The sequence below is a fragment of the Vicia villosa genome, linkage group LG5 (assembly GCF_029867415.1).
Source record: "Vicia villosa cultivar HV-30 ecotype Madison, WI linkage group LG5, Vvil1.0, whole genome shotgun sequence".
Lineage (NCBI taxonomy): Eukaryota > Viridiplantae > Streptophyta > Magnoliopsida > Fabales > Fabaceae > Vicia > Vicia villosa.
Window position 1 is genome coordinate 160840787 of NC_081184.1, and position 22751 is coordinate 160863537.

Genomic DNA, 22751 nt, shown 5'->3' on the forward strand with positions numbered 1-22751 from the left:
TCGGAGCGGGAGCAACCGCCTCAAGCTAAGTTAGGATTTTTTTTCCATGTCTAGTTGACACCTAGTGTCAAACTTGCTTACTTACACATTCAATAATTCTTTGTATAAATTAAATTAGATCAATTCCCTCGTTGAATTATACAATATTGTTATGATGATCATGTAAAATCTCAAACAAAATACTTGTTATGTGTTCTAATAGTTGATATTTGCATATATTTTAAATAATTTATTGAACAATAAAATAAATTGATATGTTGAATATCAAATAATTTTATAGACTTTAGCTACTTGATAATATCTTGCAATTTAACAACCAAATTAATTTAATATATATTTTATAAAAAATTATTGAAAAATGTAAATGTGATAAGTTTGACACCTAGTATCAACGAATCTTGACTCGTGACACTCTTGACATAATACAATAAAATAATAATACAATAATGTGTTGAAAATTAAAATTAAAGAAAAATATGCAATGTTTCTAAATATACTACAAATAGTTTTTAAAAAATTGTGAGAATATTTAATACATTGAAACATAATTCCTAACATTATTAAATTCTTTTAAGGAAAAATTTTGTCTTATTCGTTTCGAAGGATTAATCTTAGCAATTACGCGCAAATAATATTTGATTTCTACCTAAAAAAACATAATTCAATCCTCCAATTCTTTCTTTTTCACCATTAGTGTGAGTAAATACATGGCTAAATTTTAGTTTTCTAGAGGACTATTTTCTTTTATTATTAGTACAATGATGCTTATTCATAATTTATGAAAAAAAAAATGCGAAATATCATTGTCATTTTTAATGACGATTCTTTTTGAAATTTTAGCCTTTTAAGTGAGATATGCTTTTATTTTCAATATTACCAAACTTGCATACAATTTATTATTATATTAGACCGTTTTTATCTTCTACCATGATCACTATGTCCATATGCATGGTTCTAATTTAAGTTCTATTATCCTATCAATAAAAGTTTTAAGATATCATTTTACTAATATTGATTCTTGAAAATCCGATTCTTTTCTTTTCTAGGAAAAAAATATTTTAAAGAAAAAAGAAAAATAAGGAAGTTGTTAAATAATTAGAAAAGGTAAAAAAAATATAAAAAATAAAAATAAAAAACTCTTTGTATGGTTTATACTTTATACTAAAAAAATATAAATTTTTTTAACTGTAAATTTTTTCAACTGTAAATTTTTTCAAATGATCCTTAAGAAGGTCATTTGACTTAAACTAAACATTGTTTTTTGGTCTACATTTGGTTTATATAGGAAATAAGTCCTTAGTTGGAAGGAGAGGGTACCTTGTGTAAATGAGTAAAAATATTTGGAAAATAATCACTTGTGGAAAATAAGTTACCTACACGAAAATTATTGCATCCTAGTTTGGAAGTTAATTCACTTTAAGAAAAAAGCAGATTATTTTTTATTATATATGAGTATATATGAATGATGAATGAATGTAAGTATCTCATTCTTATCTTTCATTCTCATTTCTCAAAGTTTAGGGAAAATGTCAGAGATTGGTGAGCCAAATTCAGAGAAAGTTTGTGAAGGTAGTAGTGCTGAGTCTCCTCCAACTACAGCAGCTGGAAAACAACCAGAAGAAGCTGAACCGAAAACCAGTGAAAGAATCAAAGCAACAAGACATCCTAGATGGACAAGACAGGAGACACTTGTTTTGATTGAGGCAAAGAAGGTGATTGAGAATGGAGATCATGTTTGCAGATACCGATCATCGACGTCAGGGCTGGTTCAAACCGACCCGAAATGGGATTTGGTTTCATCGTTGTGTCAGCAGCATGGTGTCAAAAGGGGGGCTGTTCAGTGTAGGAAGAGATGGGGGAATCTTCTGACTGATTTCAGGAAGATCAAGAAATGGGAGACGAATGCGAAGGACGAGGCTGAGTCGTTTTGGATAATGAGGAATGATGTGAGGAAAGAGAATAAGTTGCCGGGTTTCTTTGATGCTGTTGTGTACAATGTGCTGGATGGAGGAGTTTGCACTGCTGCTGCGTTTCCGCTGTCGCTGGTCAAGATGGCGCCGAGTGGGGAGAATGTTGATCAAGTTGAAGGTGCAGCTGCTGCTGCCGTGTTGGCGTTAGAGCAGGGTAATAAAGAGGATGAAAATGAAGAGGAGGAGGATGAGGCTATTGCTGATAGTGAGAAAATGGGTTGGAGCACAGAGGAGGAAAACATCATGGAGACAAACACAAATGGAAATCTGGTTATGAGTCCATTCAAAACACCAAATCCTAAGAAAACCAATGTAACAGGGAGTTTCAAATTGACACCTCCAACAATCCTACTGCCTAGTTCGGCAGGTAACAATTTCTCAACATGTCTTTATGTTCATTTGAAGTTTCATAAATTTATATTACAGTCGATTTTTGTGTTGTGCATTATCAGTATCAAGGTTAAATAAGCTCATATCATATCAGATTATTGTTATTGATCAATTATTTTCTTGTTGCTTTGTACTGATATGATAAGCAGTGAGACAGCAGCAACAGCCATTTCCCCAAGGGAACTTCATTCCAGGTAATCTTAATCTTGGTCTTTTAAACTGTTTGAATTGTTTAGTTTGACCTGTGATATTACAACTCATGCAACTTTAGTGGTTTCAATTAAGTTTGGTTAGAATATTTTTATATCACACTATCCCCTTTTTATCTATCTGCAAAAACAAGCATGTTTGATTTGAGAATTTTTGAATGTAGAACAGCTATTGTTTTCATTCTATTTCTTGTTTTTTTAAAAGTGTTATTTTCACCAACTCATGTCCAAATCATTGAAGACAAAAATGAATTGAACATGAGCAATGTTGTTAAATAGCCAACGGCACTATTGCCGCATAGTGTAGCGGAAATTTAACGCACTATGCGGCTATAGTGTAGCGGAATTTAGACAAACGGTTATTGTTCTATAATATGTTATTTAGTACAAAATGTTGTCAAATAGTCGCTATAGCGGAACTATAGCATTGGTTTTATTTGGTACCGCCTATTTGTTCAAATCTTTGAAGACAAAAATGAAGTAAACATGAGCAACGTTCTTAAATAGCCACTGCCACTATAGTTTAGTGGTGTTCCACGATACACCTCGATATGCTATATAGTTCAAAATGTTGTTAAATAGTTGTTATATTGGTGCTATATCGTTATCGGATGGCGGAATTTTAACAATTCTTTATTTATTTATTTTCTATCTGCAATTGACAACTCTAAACATGAAAGATGGTCTTGTAATTAAAAATGAAACATAAACTAGATGTTTTCCAAAACAAACATACAATTGAGTGTTATTGGTTTTATTTGGTACCATCTATTTGTACAAATTTTCAAAGACAAAAATGTTCTTAAGTAGCCACTATAGTGGCGCTAGCTATTGTTCGTTCCGTGAAACGTTATATGCTATTTAGTACAAAAAGTTGTCAAATGATTGTTATATTGGCGCCATGGCACTATTGCATAGCGGAAATTTAACAATCTACTTTTCTTTCTCTATCCGCAATTCACAACCCTAAACATATGAGACGGTCTTGTTAAGTATAAATGAAACATAAACAAGATGTTTTTCTGAAACAAACATACATTTGAGTGTTTTTGGTTATATTTTGTACCATCTATTTGTCCCCTTTTTTTTTCTAGAAATCTCATTAGAAATAATATTGATTCAGGTTATCAGAGAGAAGCTATGTTCAATGAGGGGTACAAAAGAAAGCGACCATCACCAGAAAATTCTGAAGACACCGCAGATTTTACTGAAGATGTCATCAAAGTGCTAAGAAGGAATAGCAACATACTGAAAGCCCATCTTGGAGCTCAGAACATCAATACCCAATTGGCCAGAGACCAGCAGAAGCAGCAAACAGACAGCTTAGTTTCAGCCCTTGGCAGGCTTACAGATGCTATCACAAAAATTGCTGACAAGCTGTAAAAGAATTTGGAAGAAAATGAAGTATTCTTCGGGGGCATCAGATATATAGTATCTGTGGACAAGGATCTTTCAATCACTGTTAAATTTGGCACTTCAGTTTATTGTTATCAGTTATTCCCTTAAACTAGTTTTTTTTTTTGCCACATACCGTTTTATTTTGGTGAAAACTTCTCTTCATATACATTTGTTGTTATGAAATTGATGTTTATTCTTTCAATTCCTGATCCAGCTTGCATTATCCTCTATTCTTTTTTCCCTAAATTCCGGCTTACTAGAAAACTATAGTGGTTTTAGTTATAATACTTCTCTAATCCTGCATATTACAGAAATGCGAAAAAACACCAAGAAAAATTTAGGACATGCGGGGACAATAAAAGGAAGAAAAGTCATCACCCGAGGTGAGTAGCAAGATAACATTAAATTGATGCATCAGTTGACATCTAGTTTCAAATTTTAAATCCATTCTCCGAAACTAAATATACATATCCAGAGAATCATAGGATAATATAGCATACAAAAAACACAAAAATGGCTTACAATATAATATACATTAAGAATTTCCTCTAATGATGCAAAACTTACCTCTGAATCCTCTAGCCTTGCTACATAGGAACGGCCTCGATAAGCTTGGCAAAGTAAAATTGAGTAGCGATTAAGCCTCTCTTCTTTATCGTCCACCCAACCTTGCGCAACGCCCTTTCAACATCTTCTTCGGAATGAAGATATGCCCTGGTTGCCTTAGAAGGCCCGGGGAACAACTCGCCAACCCTCTTCAGTGCATCATAATAAAATGTCTTAGGTGCAAAGCTCAGAACCAATCGCTTTTCTGCCAAAGAAGCAAGGTGAGCGATCATCCCGTCCGCTTTACTCTGAGGGTAATGAATCATAACATCAAGGCACACCACTGTATCGTACAATCCATCCAAACTCTCTAAATCACTCACCACAAACTTTGGAATCACAGATGACTCAAGTTGTTCTTTAGCCTGTAAAGTGGGGAAAAAAACATTTTATACAATTATCCCATTCTCCAATCACAAATCAAAATTTTCAAAACTGTAAATTAGTAACCTGTTTCTCAGCTTCAGCGACCATAGCAGCAGAAATATCACTAGCACACACAACAGCCCCTTCCTTAGCCAACGGAATCGACAGCGAACCAGTCCCACATCCCGCATCACAAATAGTAACACCTTCAAGCGAGCCTTCCTCCTTCAGCATCATCAGCGCATTCTCCACAGTCTTCGAATGCCCCAACCTAATATCCCTCTGAACTCTATTAACATCATCAGTATCTCCATAAATCTTCTTCCACCTCTGAAATCCATTGTTATTAAAATACTCCTTCACAACTTCCTTATCATCGCCTCCAACTTCCTCCGCCTGCTCGCGCCGCCGTCTCTCGGGGTCGGTTAGGGAGAGAAGCGCGGTGAGACCGGCGACGAAGCCGCCGCTTACAACCGCGATCGTTGTGCCGTCGATTGCGCCGGTGACGTCGGCGGCTGTTGCGGTTGAGAGAGGAGGGATGGCGAATGTGGTTGTTGAGAGTTTGTGAGTGGCGGGAGAGGAGGGAGAGAATGTGGAGAAACGGTTATTTCTGTTAGGATTCGGAATGAAGAGAGATGACCATAAGGAAGATGAGAATGCCATTTTTGTTTTTCCGGTTTGGATTACCGGGGTTTGAGTTGAAGTGATATTGTTATCCGGGAAGGATAAGATAGCATTTGAGTTTCCATGCTTTTCTCTGATTCTCGTGGGTCCTACTTTTTCAAAATTGGTTTTAAATAATAAATGTGTTTAAATTTTTTACTTGGCTCCATTTTGCAAGTTGATTTTTTTATTGGCAAATTGTGTCAATAGTTTTTTTTTTACAGACATACTAATATCTTTAATAAAACGATATTTTATTAATTATTGGTGTGTTTCACATCTTTATTATAAGATTAAGTTTTGACACTACCGTTAACTATAATTTTATTATGAGAAATGTTAATAGTACTCTTTTTTTTTAACACTTTCTTAAATATTTCTTTTTTATTGGTTGAAACATGTATGAGTCTTATATGGGACCTATTTTCAAATTGAGGAAGCACACATCATTATTATATATCATTATATGGGTTAAATATGTTTTGAATATTATTATTATTATTATTATTATTATTATTATTATTAGTGTGACTTTGCATGTACAACAATAGGATTTTTGGTTAGTCGTCTTGATGTGATTCTTGTGTTTGATGGTTAGTGGAATTTATGAGCATTTTTAAGGGATGTTCCTAATCATTGTTTGTTGGTTCTTTGTTATTTTAATTAGTTTTGGGGTCCAAAATATTTAGGTTAAATAACTATTGCCTCAATCATAATATCTTTCCTTACACAGTTTTGAATAGTTGTGTCAATTCTCTTTCTGTAGATTGGAAAGTTTTTGTTCTTAAAGGGAAGTTTAAATCCCTTGAGGAAGATTCGAAGAGGTGGGATAAAGAAGTCTTTAGGTATCTTGAATTAAGGATTGATATGCTTATAAAAACATTGAGATCATTGATATTAAAGAAGATGACGGGCTCTCCTAGAGATAAGGTGGTTTCAAGAAATAGGCACGTTGTCGATTTCCTGGGTAAAAAATTTAGGGTTAGTTTTTTGAAAATTTAAGGAGACTTGCAACTATATTGTGTAAGTTAGAAGGGTGGTTCGGACTCACGCTTTCATAACCATGACTTTTACATACTCGTGGAACATGGAAGGTTTTTTTAAAAAGATAAAAGTTTGCATGAGTTTCTAAGGTGTTAGTTGAAAAGATTAAAATAATAATAGTAATGTAAATTTAAACGAGTTTATTGTTGATGTTAGGACAATCTACTTTACTGTTGTTGACTCTTATAGAGCATTCAAAGAAAAGCATATTGCTAAGAAAATTGTGGGTGGGGAATAAGGATCTCAAAAAGCAATATTCGATGTTATGGTCTTGCAGTATTGAGTTACACAAATCATGTATTGGAAAAATATGTAAGCTTTAATTGAAAAATCCATCACCTATTTTTAAACCTGAATTTGGTAGGTTTTATTTGTGTTTTGATTGTTGCAAAGGAATTGTGAATACTACACCTAAGTCTTTTATACGAGTGAATGTGAATGGTTGTCACTTCAAAAATAAATATGGAAGACAATTATTAATTGTAGTAGATATATATCCCAATAATTAATATCATCTAGTGGAATTTATAGTTGTGGAGACTGAAACTAAAGAGACGTGAAGATGGTTTTAGACATTGATATTGGAAAACATTGGTATTTTTAAGAGGACTTTTATATTTAACCAGCATGAGGTATTATTTATTTTATCATTGAATTATATTGGTTATGATTTATTTGACTTACATGACATGTGTTTGTCCTACTTTGACAAGAGCTGATCTAACATGGAATTTTCCTATATTTTAGGTGATTTTAGACCTATTTCCCATGACGGGTGTCTCTACAAACTTATGGCCAAAGTTTCATCTTCTAAATTGTCTATGGTGATGGAAAAAATTATATCTTCGTATTTTTTTACTTTCATTAAAGGTGTGCCTTTGGTTGATGGAGTGGTGGAGGCCAATGAACTTGTTGATTTATTTAAAAAGGATTGCCTCATCTTCAAAGTTGACTTTGAAGAGGTTGAGACTCGGTCAGTTAGAGATTCTTTGATTATATGTTAGAGAGATTTGGTTTTTGTAATAAGTGGCATGCTTGAATGCATGCTTGTGTTTTCACTAGGAACTTGGTGGTCTTAGTTAATAGATTTCCAACCTGAAAGATTAACATCCAGAGAGGGCTCAAACAAGGAGATTTGTTATCCATGTTTCTATTTCTCTTAGGTATTTAGGGTTTGTGTGACTTGTTTGTCAGGATTGTTGATTTTCTTTTATTTTCAAGTTTCAAGGTAGGAACATTTGATTTAATAGTCTCTCATCTCTAATACTCGGATGATGGAAGTAGGAGACTATTTTGTGCAAGTAACTTAGGCTTTCGGTTAGTGCTAATCCCCATAAAGAATCAACTTTGAAACCTCTCCTTAATAGCATTTTAGAAGAATTGGTTCTCAAGTTTATAAATATGTTAGTTTGGATGGTATGATGGTTTTGTTTGATAATATCCTTCCTTCTTGAAGATACAGATCAAAGTTTGAAAGATTCTGGTGAGACTTAGTAGGTTATTTCTCTATGGAGGTGGTAAAGGTAACTAATGTTTTATAGGTTTCCTATTTTGAGGTGTGTAAGTTGAATAGTGGATGAGGTTTACGAGTTGAGGATCTAAGTCTAGCCAACCTGACTATTATTGGCAAACGGCGATAAAGACTGTCTATGGCGTTGGTCTTTGGATTGACATCATTTTTGCTAGATAGTGGTCTATTGTGGTTCTTTCTTTAGTTAGGGTATATTGGAAGGGCTTAGATTGACTTTGGAGTGGTGGAAGGGGATTTATATCCTTGGCATCAATTCTCACACTACTTCTAACTAGTTCGTAGAAGGTTTCTCTAAGAAGGTCGATAAAGGTATTTCCACCTATTTTTATGAGGACCCTTATCATTGTTTCATCCCCCTGCATTTACGCTTTTTGAGTTTTCACCTAATTTCGACTGAAAATATTGGAAAGGTGGGAACTTTGGGCAGTTTAAAGAATGGGGAGTGGACTTGGGACTTTAGGTGGAAGAGAGATATTTTGTTTGGGAACTTGACCTTGTATGAATTTTGGTTGGGGCCATTGAAGGTTTTCATTCCTCTAATAAAGATAATAGTTGGTGTTGGTCTCATGGAAAGGATGAAATAGATTTTTTTTTCAAAGCAACTTATACTAATTTTCTACGCCTGAATTTGGAATAGGATAATTTTCTCCCGACGTTGGTCGAGTCTTGTCTCTCATCTATAAGAGTTTGGCTCTGCCTAAGGTTTTTATTTTCTTTTGACAGTTACTTGGAGATCGAATTCCCTTGAGGGTTCGGATTTTTAAGTGTCGTGTGATTGTTAATCAAAAAAGGATTTCTTATGTGTCGTGTTAGGGTTTGAGGGAGACTTTTCCCACTTTTTTATTACTTAGGATATTGTGTCTTGCCATTGGTATAATTATTTGGAAGAGTTTGGCTTCTCCCAAAGGTTTCATTTTCTCTTGGAAGTTACTTAGAGATAAGATTTCGTTGAGGGTTAGGATTTTTAAGTATCATGTGATTGTTGAATCAGAAAGTATTTCTTGTGTTTTGTGACAGTGTTTTAGAGGGACTTTTCCCACCTTTATATTATTTAGGATGTTGTAGCTTTTCTTTGGTATATATATATTAATATTTATGGTCACGATACAAATAGAGATTCAAAACTTGATGTTTCATGTTTTTTTCATTTTTTGTGATATGTTGTTTAATGATCCTGTTTTGAAGAAGAAACTCAAAATATGTTGCTTTAGTGTGTTTTGAAGTCGTACTATTGTCTCTTTTCTAAATTATTCCTTTTAGTTTATTACTTTTTTTAAACATTAAATTGAATTAAAGTCATCATAATCCAAGCACAAAATGTACTATGATATTAACAAAATGAATACACTTTTATGCAGTGGCAGAGACATGAAAGTATAAAATAAAAAACTAATTCAAAGTTACTTTAATTAGACGATGAAGCAAAGCAAAAATACACGTTGTAAAACACATAAACTATTTTATATTTAGGGAGGAAAAAAACATAGCAAAACAAATATCCTAGACAACATCACTAGCATGCCCCAAATAACTCGGAGCATTGTTATGTTATAAAATCTAACCCAACAATTTAAAAACTTGCCCACATAACACATTTCAAAAATAACATGTTCTAGAAAACAAAATAAAAAATGACACCAAAATTGCAATTAAGCATCCATGATACTCTCCCCGTCCAACGACACTCTATTGAGTTGCAACACGAGAATTCAGAGGATCCCTTTGAATAGATACATTCGAAAAATCTACAAAACCTTTAGAATAATCACATATGGGGTGTGGTTGTGTTTAGGTTTTCGTGTTTTATATTTGAATAATGTAATAAAAAAATTTATTTACTTATATTGTATTGAAGACATGTGGGTTACGGTTGATTATAATGAGAAAGACTTGTTTAAATGAGATTTCTTGTTGTGTTTATTGCTTTATGCATTGCATTGCATTGAAGACACATGGATTATGGTGAGGGGTTCAACATTATTTAGTGTGATATTATATTGATGTTACTTACATGGAAAAAAAGGGTTACTATATTTACTTATTAATAACTATCCTTATTTGTTAGGTATACAGTTTATTGTTATATTTTTTACAACGAAATTTTTATTGTTGCAAGTAATCCTCATATACAATCCTTAGGTGGTGAAGTTAGGGGTTTAAAAGGTTTAAATGTAAGCATATAGTCATTTTTTGAGACCTATTGGGCTTGTAAAGGAATTAGACATGATTGTTAAAAGTGTCAAAGTGCGGTGGAAACTTAATAAACTATCATTAGATGAATACCAAAATAAAAAAATGTTTAAATGACCATTCTTCGGAGTTGTCTATGAAAAAAAAAACTTGAAAAAAAAATTAAGTTTATAATTAGCATGGAGTTTTTATCACTTAGGAAATTCAACAATGTTGTTCTTGAACTCAATATTCTGAATGGGAGGAAAGTAAAAATTCCAAAACTGATTTTTAGGGTTAGAGTTTTTGTAAATTCAAGGATACTTGTAATTATATATTGTGTAAGTTAAAAGGTGGTTAGGACACACATTTTTATAATCAAGACTCTTATATAAAAGAATACAGTGGAAGGTTTTTTTGAAAAAAAATACAAAGATTGAATGAGATTTTTAGGTGTTATTTGAAAAGATTAAAAAATATAGTGATGTGAAATTAAACAAGGTTGATGTTGATGTTAGAACAATGTGATTTACTGTTGTTAGTGCTTATAGAGCATTCAAAGTAAAGAATATTTCTAGGAACATGTGGGTGGGTGATGAGAATCTCCAAGAGCAATATTCAATGTTATGGTTTTGCCGTGTTGAGTTACATAAATCATGTATTAGAAATATATGTAAGTTTCAATTGGGAAATCTATCACCTATTTTTAAACTTAAATTTGGTAGGTTTTATATGTGCTTTGACTGTTGCAAGAGGATTGTGAATACTACACATAGGCATTTCATATGAATGAATTGTTGTCACTTGAAAAATAAATGTGAAAGGAAACTATTGATTGTAGTAGGTAGATATCCCAATGATTAATATCTTCTAGTGGCATTTATAGTTATGGATATATAAACTAAAGAGACATGGAAATGGTTTTTGACACTGATCTTGGAAAATATTGGTAATTCTAAGAAGATTTTCATATTTGACAAGCATGAGGTATTATTTATTTTATCATTGAGTTATATTGGTTATGATTTAATGGACTTATATGACATATGGTTGTCCTAATTAGACAAGATTTTATAGAAGGTGGAATTTTCCTATAGTTTTAAAGGATTTTAGACCTATCTCCCTATACGGGTGTCTCTACAAAATTGTGACCAAAGTTTTGTCCTCTAAATTGTCTATGGTGATGGAGAAAAATTTATCTCCAAACTTTTTTACTTTCATCAAAGGCATGCCTTTGGTTGATGGAGTGGATGCGGCCAATGAACTTGTTTATTTATCTACAAAAAATTAAAAAGGCTTGCCTCATCTTCAACGTGGACTTTGAAAAAGGTTAAGACTCGGAAAATTATAGATTCTTTCATTATATTTCAGAAAGATTTGGTTTGGGTGGTTGGTGGCATGCTTGTGTTTTCATTAGAAACTTAGTGATCATAGTTAATAGTTGCCCAATCTAAGAGATTCACTATCAATGTTTAGATTCGCTACCTGTGTTTCTACTTCTCATAGTTGTTGAGGGTTTGTGTGTCTTATTGGGAAGGATTATTGATCTATTCTCTTTCCAAGTTACAAGGTAGGAACCTCTGATTTAGTAGTTTCTCATATCTAATACGTAGATGATACTTTGATTTTGGGAGATGCATTTATTGAAAATTTGTATGGTATTAAATCTATTATCGGGGTTTTTATGGTTTCTTCTAGGCTTAGAGTGAATTTTTTTAAAAGTAGCTTGATTGGAGTTAATATTGATTATGACTTTCAGACAATGGCGGAAGGATTCTTGCATTGCAAGCAGAAGTCTATTATGCCCAGGTAACTTGGGCTTATGGTTGGTGTTAATTCCCATAAAGAATCAACTTGAAAACCTCTCCTTATTAATAGCATTTTTAAAAGGCTTTCTTCGCATGATAATAAATATGTTAGCCTGGATGGTATGGTGGTCCTCTTAAATTATATTCTTAATTATATTTTGATTTTATTTCCTCCCTTTTTGAAGATGTCTATCAAAGTTTGATAGATTTTGGTGAGACTTAATAGGTTCTTTCTATATGAGGTGGTAAAGGTAACTTTAATATTTTTTAGGTTTCTTGGTTAGAGGTGTTTAATTCGACTAGTGAAGGAGGTTTAGGAGTTAAGTATCTAAGTCTAATTAATCTTACTATTATTGGTAAACGGAGATATAGATTGTTCATGGCCTTGGTCTTCGGCTTGACATCTTTTTTGCTATATATGGATCTATTATGGTTCTTTCTTTAGTTGGGCTAGATTGGAAAAGCTTAGATTAACTTCAAAGTCGTGGAAGGAGATTTTTATCCTCGAAGTCGATTCTCACACTACTTCTGACTAGTTCGTATATGGTTTCATTAAGGTAGGCAATGGTATTTCTACCTATTTTTAGGAGGACACTTAGCATTATCTCATCCCATTGTGTTTATGCTTTTTAAGTCTTTGCCTAATTTACACTTTGTGTACTGAGAAGATGAGAAATTTGGGCAGCTTTGTGACTGGGGACCAGACTTGCGACTTTAGGTGAAAAAGAGATATTTTTTTAAAGAGCTTGATCTTGTATAAAATATTGGAAGGATTGAAGCAGAAGTTGAACCAGCTAAAGGATGTTAATCAAATGAATTTTTAATGTTTGGTGGTTGCATCTGAAAAGGGCTGGTGTAAGTTTCCTTTTCATTTCATACCAAGTGAGATGTTTTGATGAATAATTTTACTGTATCATATAATTCTATAATAGTACTACAAAGAGAGAAGTCAATAATCACAATGTTTTAATGGATTATATTTGTTTAATGGATATAATTGGTAGTCTAATGAGAAAGGTAAGAAATATAGATGTGATGTGATGCCTAAACCTATATATTAGAATATTTTATAAATAGATGAAAATGGATGGTTATTTATTTGGCGTATGTGTCAATTATTTGATGTTTGAGGTGACACATTAATTAATAATGTACCAGATAATAGTTAACAATAAAAAGAGAATTTGTTCATGCATTTTTTATACATTATATGGGATCTTATGTAGGCATGCAGTTGCATCTATTAGTATGACATGTGATGACCTTGCACGTTATGTGCATAGATGCTATAGTATGATGTGTTATGTCAATTTCTATGATCAACTCATCTCCCCATTATTGCCCATTAAAATTGTTTGTGGTTCGATTATGAGACAAAAAATCATTACATCCAAAAATAAAATACATGCAATTCAAGTTGGATGATTTTATAATGAAAATCTAGTCTTATCCAAATCAACTTGGTTTAATTTAGATCGATTTTCGATTATCCAAACTATGAAAATATATTTTCTTTTAAATTGTTGATTTATAAATATCAATAACATGTTTACATTAATACATAAATGTAAACAAATATTGTTGCTAGAGATTGAACTCCAAATCAACAATTTATACTCATTTAACAATATAAAAATATTATTAATACTTACATTTTATAAAATATGAATACAAAGTACAAAAGTTTATTTCAAAACACTAATATAAATTATGCACACAAAATTTATACTATAATTTAAATTCTACATCATAATATAGTTTATGCACTCTTACTCAAATTTTATACTATATTTTAATTTTTTTCAATAATTATGCAATATATTTTATTTATACATGTTAATTATGCAAAATAATCCAAATTATGCACAAAAAGCTATAATTCGGATTTCTCACTATAATTCTACCAAAAAATATAAACTATGCGCTATATTTTAATTTTTCACTAATGATACTTCAACAACATTCAAATGATATTACAACATTTAAATTCAACAACTAATAATATTGTATTAAAAAAAAACAAGGCTAAAATTTGACAATAATGATAATATTTCCCAGGGTTAATAGTAATTCACCCCCCTATAATGTTAGCGAATTTTGTTTTTGCCCCCTCCCTGCCCTTTGGCAACGGTTTTTTCAAAAAAATTGTTGCCAAAACCCGCCTTAGGCAACGGTAGGGGGTAAACCAAAACACGCTCATATTACAGGGGGGTAAACTACTATTAACCCTATTTCCCATATACTTTCATATCTAATTTTTCTGAAAAGCTTGCATACATGCATCAACATAATTATGGACGCCAGCAAAAACACTACTCGTTCCCTTCTCATCTTCTTTTTTCAATTGTTGAAGGGTGGGAATCTGATGAGAAGGGTTAAGAGACTCTTTTGGGATTTGTTTTTACATTATTTAAACAAATGGAATCCTAGATTGCTTGTCCGATTTCTATGTGAATCAACAACATAGGAAGGCCCACACAAATTACACTTAGGCTATGTTTGGGAGTTTGGAGGGGAAGGGAGGGGAGGGCTTTGGAAAATAGGAAGAATTGGGTGAAAATGATAAAAAGATTTTTGGTAGGAGGGTTTTGGAGGGTTTGAGTTTATTCATAACACCAAAAACCCCATAAAATGGGGGAACTCAAAAATTGTATTGAATGAGGGTTTTGAAGGGTTTTGAAGGGCTTACATAAATTTTCCAAATATCTTTTAGGTTGTTATAGTATTCTGAAAATTAAAAATTTAGTAATGATAATGACTCTTTTATCATTCTAAACAAAATCATTTTTTCAAAATATGTTAAATATTTTTCTATATTTTTTTAAAATTTCGATTTTGAAAGCCTTCCCCTCCCCTCCCCTCCCCTCCCCTCCAAACTCCCAAACATAGCCTTAGTGGATTTATGTTTGGTCAGATTATTATCTTTTGTAGAATGTTGAAAAGCCCAAGATCTAGGCTTACAAGCTTTCCCATACATGAATCTCCACCACCAAGACCCTTGATTATTACCTTTTTTTTTTTAATCTTTTCCAATTTTTCCTTTATTCTTAGCATTGAGTTTTCCATCATTGTTCACATAATTTTTCCCCTCCATGCTCGATGGTGGTGCAAGTGATTCACGTTCAACAGTAGAGGTGATATACTTAACTTTCCATTCAACATAAGTGATAGACTCACTATTCCCAAGACTAGAGGTGGTGGGCTCAAAAATTTTTGCCTACAAAATATTGATATACAACTTAAAAAATATGGTAGACACAGTGGATTCTAAGTAAACACATTTTAAATGAGATGATCGACATTTTTTTTGTGTGAAAGGGAGGGCCTAAACCCAAAGCAAAGAAAAGCTACAATCGAATGCTCCTACTAACAGGGGAGCCAGAAATATCAGAAACAACTAACTGCCTAATCAAGCTGGGCATACATTCTCCAAAGGACTCTCTTTTCCGACTTGTAGCTCCAAATTTAGCTAAAGTATCTGCACACCTATTTTCTTCTCTATAGACATGTTTCCATTTAACTTCCTCAAAATCCGCCATTAGCTCGTGAATTTGTTTGGATAAAGCCATACACTCCATATTTGGAACAGATTTAAACTCTAGGATTTCAATCACGATATACGAATTGACATATTTAAGATTAATACATTGTGTCATATTACTAAAAATATTTGTAGTATTTCATTTCACTCCTAAGACTTACACAGTGCATCGAAGATCTTCTCTCATAATTTAACCAACTGATATATTGTGAAATGTGAATAATAATATATATTCTCTATATATCATCTATGTTTGTTTTCAATTATTATTTCTTATATGAAATCTTCTATAGTTACAACAAGTTTTGAATCAACTTTTTCTACTTGTTGTTATTCCTAGTTCCCATTACTACACTATTTAAGACTAAACGACAAAAAAAATAAGGAACTACAAGAGAAAAATTAATATCAAAATATTATCACATTTAAAGAAATCGACACTAAAACAAAGCATTTTCACATGGAAAAAATCATTCAAAAGCCAACAAAAAAAATCAATTTTATATGGAAAAAAATCATTGAAATAACAAGATTGTCTCAATAATCATATAATCCTCTTAAATTAAGAAATCAATCAAACAAAAAGAATAAGATTTTATTGAAAATTTCCACTCAATATATTATAAAGAACAATATCATATCAACAAATAAAACTCTTATTTCATATAAAAATGACAAACACTAATATTACCTTATTCAGCTTCATTGTAAACGTAATTTGAAAGAAATATGAAGGTTTAAAGAAAAAACATGTCTATAAATGATTCTTGAAGGTAAATATTCAAGTTTGGGAAGAAATAAGCTTGGGTGAGATTTAAGTTAAGCGAGAACAATCAGGGAGGGTTAACGATCAGGGATAGAAAATATGACTTTAAATTTAATGGTAGACCTGTGATTGTGAATGTTAGGGTTTATAATTGGAACAAATTAAGGCAAGCATGAATATTACGTTTATTTATAAAACCACTTGTACATTTTTTAAAGTGAAAATAGGGAAAATGTTAGGAAATTAGAAATAGTGTCGTATACTAAATCGCCCATTCTTATGCAATGTTATACAAACACATTCAAAAGAATATTTTTTTTACGATATGCATTTTTTTGGGATCAGTTTGGATTCTAACACCCCTAATTGACATAACAAATGACCCATTAGTGACTATCTTGAGGCGTTTCCTCCCTCTATACAAAGTAGGTAAGGAAGGCCACAAAGAATCTAAGAATTTGAGATCCAGATGAGGATAAAATGGAAAATGAAAAATAACAAAGAGAAAAGGCTGCTATTTTATTTGAAATGTGCTCAACGTACGATCATTATATAAGGACATGCATAAATCCTTTTGTAGATAGAAAAAAAATCCATTTGATGTTCATTATACAAATAATGTCGATGAAGTACCTCTACAAATAGAATCAACGCAATCCATAATAATTTTTGTTGATGCAATTCTATTGTCTACACATGCAAATAAAGTTGTCTCCTATGCCTAAAAAGGGTATGATAATATATTATTAAACTATTATACTTTGCGAATTTATTGTATTTTATGTATTCTAATTATTAGTTATGCGACCTACTAGGAAATTCCCTGTAGCTATAGTACTAATAATGCAAATCAGAAAAAGAAAGATAAACAAGAGAAATAAGTACTTGATAGTTTGATTAAAACAATGTGATAAATCCTGATAATATGACATATACTATGCTCGGAAAAGACACTAATTTTGCTTTTGACTATAATACTATAATAATTTAATGCTTAAATATTAATCATTTTATGTTATACACCCTAATGATGAGAATGAGTTTTGACGTTGATAGACAATTACACATACTTTAGTAGTTCACCATTTATTGAAATTCTGATGATAATGTTGGTGATTTCTGTTGAGAAACAAGTGTAAATTGTGTTGAGAAACAAGTGTAAGTTATAAGTCTCACATTGATTAGAAAAATGGAGGTTGAGCATTTTATAAATGAGAGGATCCATACACTTATCACCTTAAGGTTTTCGATGAATATGTGGTGTCTCTCTCATTTGTTTGGGTGAGTCTTTGACCTTTATGTGAGTGTTTGGCCCAATGTGAATGTTTCCCTCTCATGATAACCCAATAGTAGTATCAGAGCTTGGTTCGAGTAAGGGACTGGCTCCTTGTATTGAAAGTCTTCTTGACATGGTAGTCAGAAGGTGTGTCTCATTGAAGTGTCCATAACGAGTTAACGGTGTCTCTCAATGGCGGTACAATCACGTGGGTAAGAAAACTTTAGCTTGAGGGGGAGCATAGTGGATAGACTCACACTTGAGGGGGAAATTGTTGAAAAAGAAGTGTGAATTGTGTTGAGAAACAAGTGTGAATTATGTTGAGAAATAAGTGCGGGTTCTAAGTCTCACATTGCTTAAAAAATGGAGGTTTAACATTTTATAAGTGAGAGGACCCATACATCTATCACCTTAAGATTTTTGGTGAATATGTGGTGTCTCTCTCATTTGTTTAGGTGAGTATTTGACCTTTAGGTGAATATTTCTCCCTCATGATGACCCAACAATTTCTTATACCTATTACGGTACCTTTTAAATTGCATTGTTTGGCATGTCATCTATAACTTGCTTATATAATTTCCATTCATTTTAAAATTTGATTATATATCTACTAAGTTTATACCAATTTTATGTTTACATGATTGCATTATTTCACTTTAGAATAACTCAACTCATAACACATGTTTATGACATAGCATAAATTGAGACATATTTAATAATATTACGTGCATCATTTTGAGAATCCGAGGTAAATAATTTTGTTAATATAAAATAAGTTATTTGGTTAATATGAAATTAACCATAATGCAATATCACTACAAGAAAATTAGCAAATTGTGACGGTTGATTCTGGCAAGTTACGCTGGTTTGGACAACCACAATTTGCAAGACGCGACAATTATGCAATTATCGCAAAAACTTGTCTAAGCAGGGGGTATCGTGATGGTTGATAAAACCGCCATTCCAACCGTCATTACAACTGCGAAGGGAGGAAAAAGTTGTAAATTGCAAGTATCGACGATTTTAAACCGTCGTGAGTTTGAAATTCTGGGGGTTCAAACCGTCGCAAGTTGGTTTACAATATTCTATTTATTTAATAATATTCTTTATTAATTTCCTTATTGTTTAAATTATTAAAATCTCAAAATTTTTATTAATAGTTTTATTTTTCTATAATATTTTTTCTTTAAATAATAATTATTTTTTTCTCTAATATTATTTTATTATTTTATAATATTATAATAATTTATTATAATATCATTCTAGTTTATTTTATTATTTTCTATCACTTTTTAACGTAATAAAGTTTCAACCACAAATATTTGATATCAAATAAGCATCATAATGTCAAAAAAATACGAGTATCATAATCATGTCATGTAGTACAATAAACCCAAAACATATCAATTTTAATCTTATAATAATAAGCACCATGATGCCCAAAATACATAGGAAAGTTCATAATCTAATTAATTTGAGGGTTAAATAAGTTTTTGGTCCCTGTAGATATTGTAGTTTCATTTTTAGTCCCTCCCTGCCTTTAGGCAACCGTTTTTACAAAAAAACCGTTGCCAAAACCAGCTAAAACAGTTGCCAAAACCCACGAGGGACTAAAAATTAAACTGCAATATTTATAGGGACTAAAAACTTATTTAACCATTAATTCAATGCAAAGTCTAATTAGTCCTTCTTGATGATCCATTATCTTCAATTCGGTAGCTAGCTTTAGAAGAACGTCTACCATCAACGAGTGATTCTAATTCCTAAAAAAATGTATTAAAATAATATACCATTTACAATAATACTATTGATCTTTAACTTTATATGCTAAAGTGTTCCATTTCCTCTTTCCTAGCATTGTCCCTTTGCATTAAGAGTGCAATTGCCTAGTATAATCTACTTTATCGTCATCATCAAAATCAATGATGACTGACCTTTTCACCCTTATTTTTCTTCTTCTTTCGATATCCTCTTTCTGAGAGCTTTCACGGGTCTCAAAGGTTCGGTATAGCCACATCAGCTTTCAATGACTAAGACCTCTTCTTGATTTTAAGGAGGTTTTTCACAGAAGCCCTGACCTCTACAGCCACAACAACTTCCGTTTTCTTAGCATTGTTGGAAATTTAAGCAGAAGTACTTATTTTGATTCTTCCTATTCTCTGATTCCTTTGGATGAATTTCTTTTTCTGTTTTGGTTCAAAGAGAAATTCCGCTTTTATATTGGTTCGTTTGATTCTTGCTCTTCTCTGAACTTTGAGAGTCTAAAAGCCAAAATATTTCATGCATGTCAAGTTTGCTTATTATTACTTCTTTAACTCTCTATGTTTTCTTCTCTTGGAAGTTGGAAACCTCGAGCTGTTGAATGATTACACCTCTTTGTCTTTTTAATTCTCTTCTTTGAAAGTTTTGATATTCCTTCTTATGCATAACGAGTGTATTGTTGTTTCTTCTCTGATCTTTGTAGGTTTGTTGGTTTCTAATGGAACTGTATCATTGATGTAATACCTGATTGTGAATTTTTTAAAATTAAAATTAGGAGACCAATGAAATAAATGTAATAACCACAACTTTAAGTTCCAAGTACCACTTCAAGTTCCACTGATCCATGGTTTTGCATAGACAGAAAAGTTTTTAGCGTATTTCTTTGGAGAATAACGACATAGCACCACAGGGCAAACAAATATTGCATGAAGTTAATTATTGCAATTAGAAATACCAATTGATAAACTTATTTTGAAATATTGATTAAAAGATAATTTCCTTCCATAAAAGGTTTTGAAAGTTGGATTAATGAAACATCAACTTTGTTTAGAAGTCGTTGTGCAAATCTGCAATATGTAATTAGAGGAAACCATTAAAAAGGAATGTGAAACAAGCCTGCATAAAAACATACGACACTACACGGTCATTCATGTTTAATGACCTTGAATGCATTGAAATAAAACAATACAACACGATGCAAAGCAACTCAACTCAGAAAGGAACACCACAAAAAAGTTAAACTGCATACTAAATCTAGAATGCAGTAACAAATCACAATGAAAAATATGAAACTAGACTGAGATAAGTTGACCAGAAACATCATAAAGACACATTGAACACCAAACCTATATATACTTGATCGAGAAATAAAAAATAAGTACTAATGAACAAATCACAATAACGACCGTTAAACTAAAATAGTAGAAACTAAGGGAAGTAACCACAAGACGAAACTATATACGAGACATAAGTAGCAACAAATGGAAAAGCCTTAACGAGTTTGAAATGACATAACACTTATTATTTTAAGTAATAAAAAGTATTGAGGAAATAAATAGTTATGACATCCCAAATAGGTTGGCACCTCATACCTATCACCAATCAAGAATCCTAAATTTTTTATTAAAAATATAAAATAACAAGAAGTACAAATATAGAGGGACTAGGGCAAAACACAAGACACACACAAACTGTAAGTGGATCTCTACCCCATTAAAAATCTTACCAGTAAAAATCCAAAGAGATAAAATATTGGTATTCTTGGAAAAAAAGTTGACAATATAATATTCAAACACCAAACTAATATAATCTGTACATATACAACCCTGCCTATTTATAATATAAGGAAATTAGATGTTCTGAAAAATACCATTTTAGCCCTTTTTCTTTGTCCGCCACCTCGTTATTTTGTGTCCAAAATTTATCTTTTGTAACTAAATTGTGTTTTTGATTCTAAATTGTACTTTTGCAACTAAATTGTACCATTTTAGGGGTATTTTGTGTCCAAAATTTATTTTTTGCATGTGTAAAATAATAACACTTTCGGTGCATAATTATTATTCTCTTTTTTTAATTCACAAGTAAATTAGTTTCTAAAATATATGTTATTAGTCCAATTATGTGTCAAATGTTTGTTATGGGTCAAAGTCAAATTCTATTATTAATTTAAATATTTTTATAAATGATGCCTACAAAAAATAATATTTGTGTACGAGTAAAATATATTTGATCCATGTATTTTTATAAACGGTTTTATTTTTATATACACGTAAAAAATTTATTATTAATCTAAATATTTTTATATACGAAAATTTACTATTGATCCATATATTTTTGTAAGTGATAGCTAAACATAAATAATATTTGCATTAGAGAATAAAATCTATTATTGATTTAAATATTTTTATATACGAAAAATAAATATATTATGTGAACAAATGCGTGTATCAGATCAGAACTCGTGCGTACGCACTTGTTTGTTACTATGATTAAAATCCTCACTAATACGACCTAACATGTTATCTTACTATATGAAACTAGAATTAGATAAATAAATATTGACGTGAGTAGCTCTAAAATATATATTTCTAATCGTCTTCAAGCCATTCAACCATCTGTTACATAAATTTCAAGAAATAATTTTGAATTATTTGAAAGCACCCGTATGCTCCAAAGGCGAGTCCTTTCTAATATGCTAATTCAATAACAATGATGTTGTCAAAAAAAATTTCAATAACAATGATAACACATATAACCTCAACATTCAAAGCATAAGAAATATTTATATTGAAAGTAGAACATCCAAAACACTTAACATTGTGATTTTTGAAAAGTTCACCATAGGAAGCATGACATTGACAATCATAAATAGTCCCATACGAATCATATTTGATCCAAAGGGTGAGGGGAGACAACCTAAACACTTTTAAAAAAAAAATCTTAGAGGTATTGAAAGAACGAATCTTTACAAAGAAAACTTTAAAGATAATAGATTCAACCATATTGGAGGAGACAACAATGTTGGTGAAGTTCACACTCAAGAATCACAAATTCACTCAAAAAAAAATATTAAAACAACTAAATGAACTCTCAGAACTGAAATCGATATCCGATTCAGAACCAGAAGGAAACAGATATGACAAAATTTCAGATCCAAATTTTTCAACTTAAACAACGAGATTTGCAAACAGAATCCGACGAAACGGCGGAGACGGCGGAGATCAAAACATTGTTGCAGGAGACAACCTCAAAA

At 31.7% G+C, this 22751-nt stretch overlaps 2 protein-coding genes across 2 annotated transcripts; one reads left to right on the top strand and one right to left on the bottom strand.

Moving 5' to 3' along the window:
- The first annotated feature begins 1465 nt into the window (after positions 1-1465).
- LOC131603572 (trihelix transcription factor ASR3-like) lies at positions 1466-4169 on the top strand. Its single transcript, XM_058875931.1, has 3 exons — positions 1466-2337; positions 2510-2554; positions 3693-4169. Exons 1-3 carry the CDS (start codon positions 1470-1472, stop codon positions 3950-3952), a joined length of 1173 nt encoding a protein of 390 aa, XP_058731914.1. The 5' UTR covers positions 1466-1469; the 3' UTR covers positions 3953-4169.
- A 160-nt stretch (positions 4170-4329) lies between these two features.
- On the bottom strand, positions 4330-5670 carry LOC131603573 (magnesium protoporphyrin IX methyltransferase, chloroplastic). Its single transcript, XM_058875932.1, has 2 exons — positions 5024-5670; positions 4330-4938 (listed from the first exon to the last, which is right to left on the bottom strand). Exons 1-2 carry the CDS (start codon positions 5600-5602, stop codon positions 4555-4557), a joined length of 963 nt encoding a protein of 320 aa, XP_058731915.1. The 5' UTR covers positions 5603-5670; the 3' UTR covers positions 4330-4554.
- Between the last annotated feature and the right edge of the window lie 17081 nt (positions 5671-22751).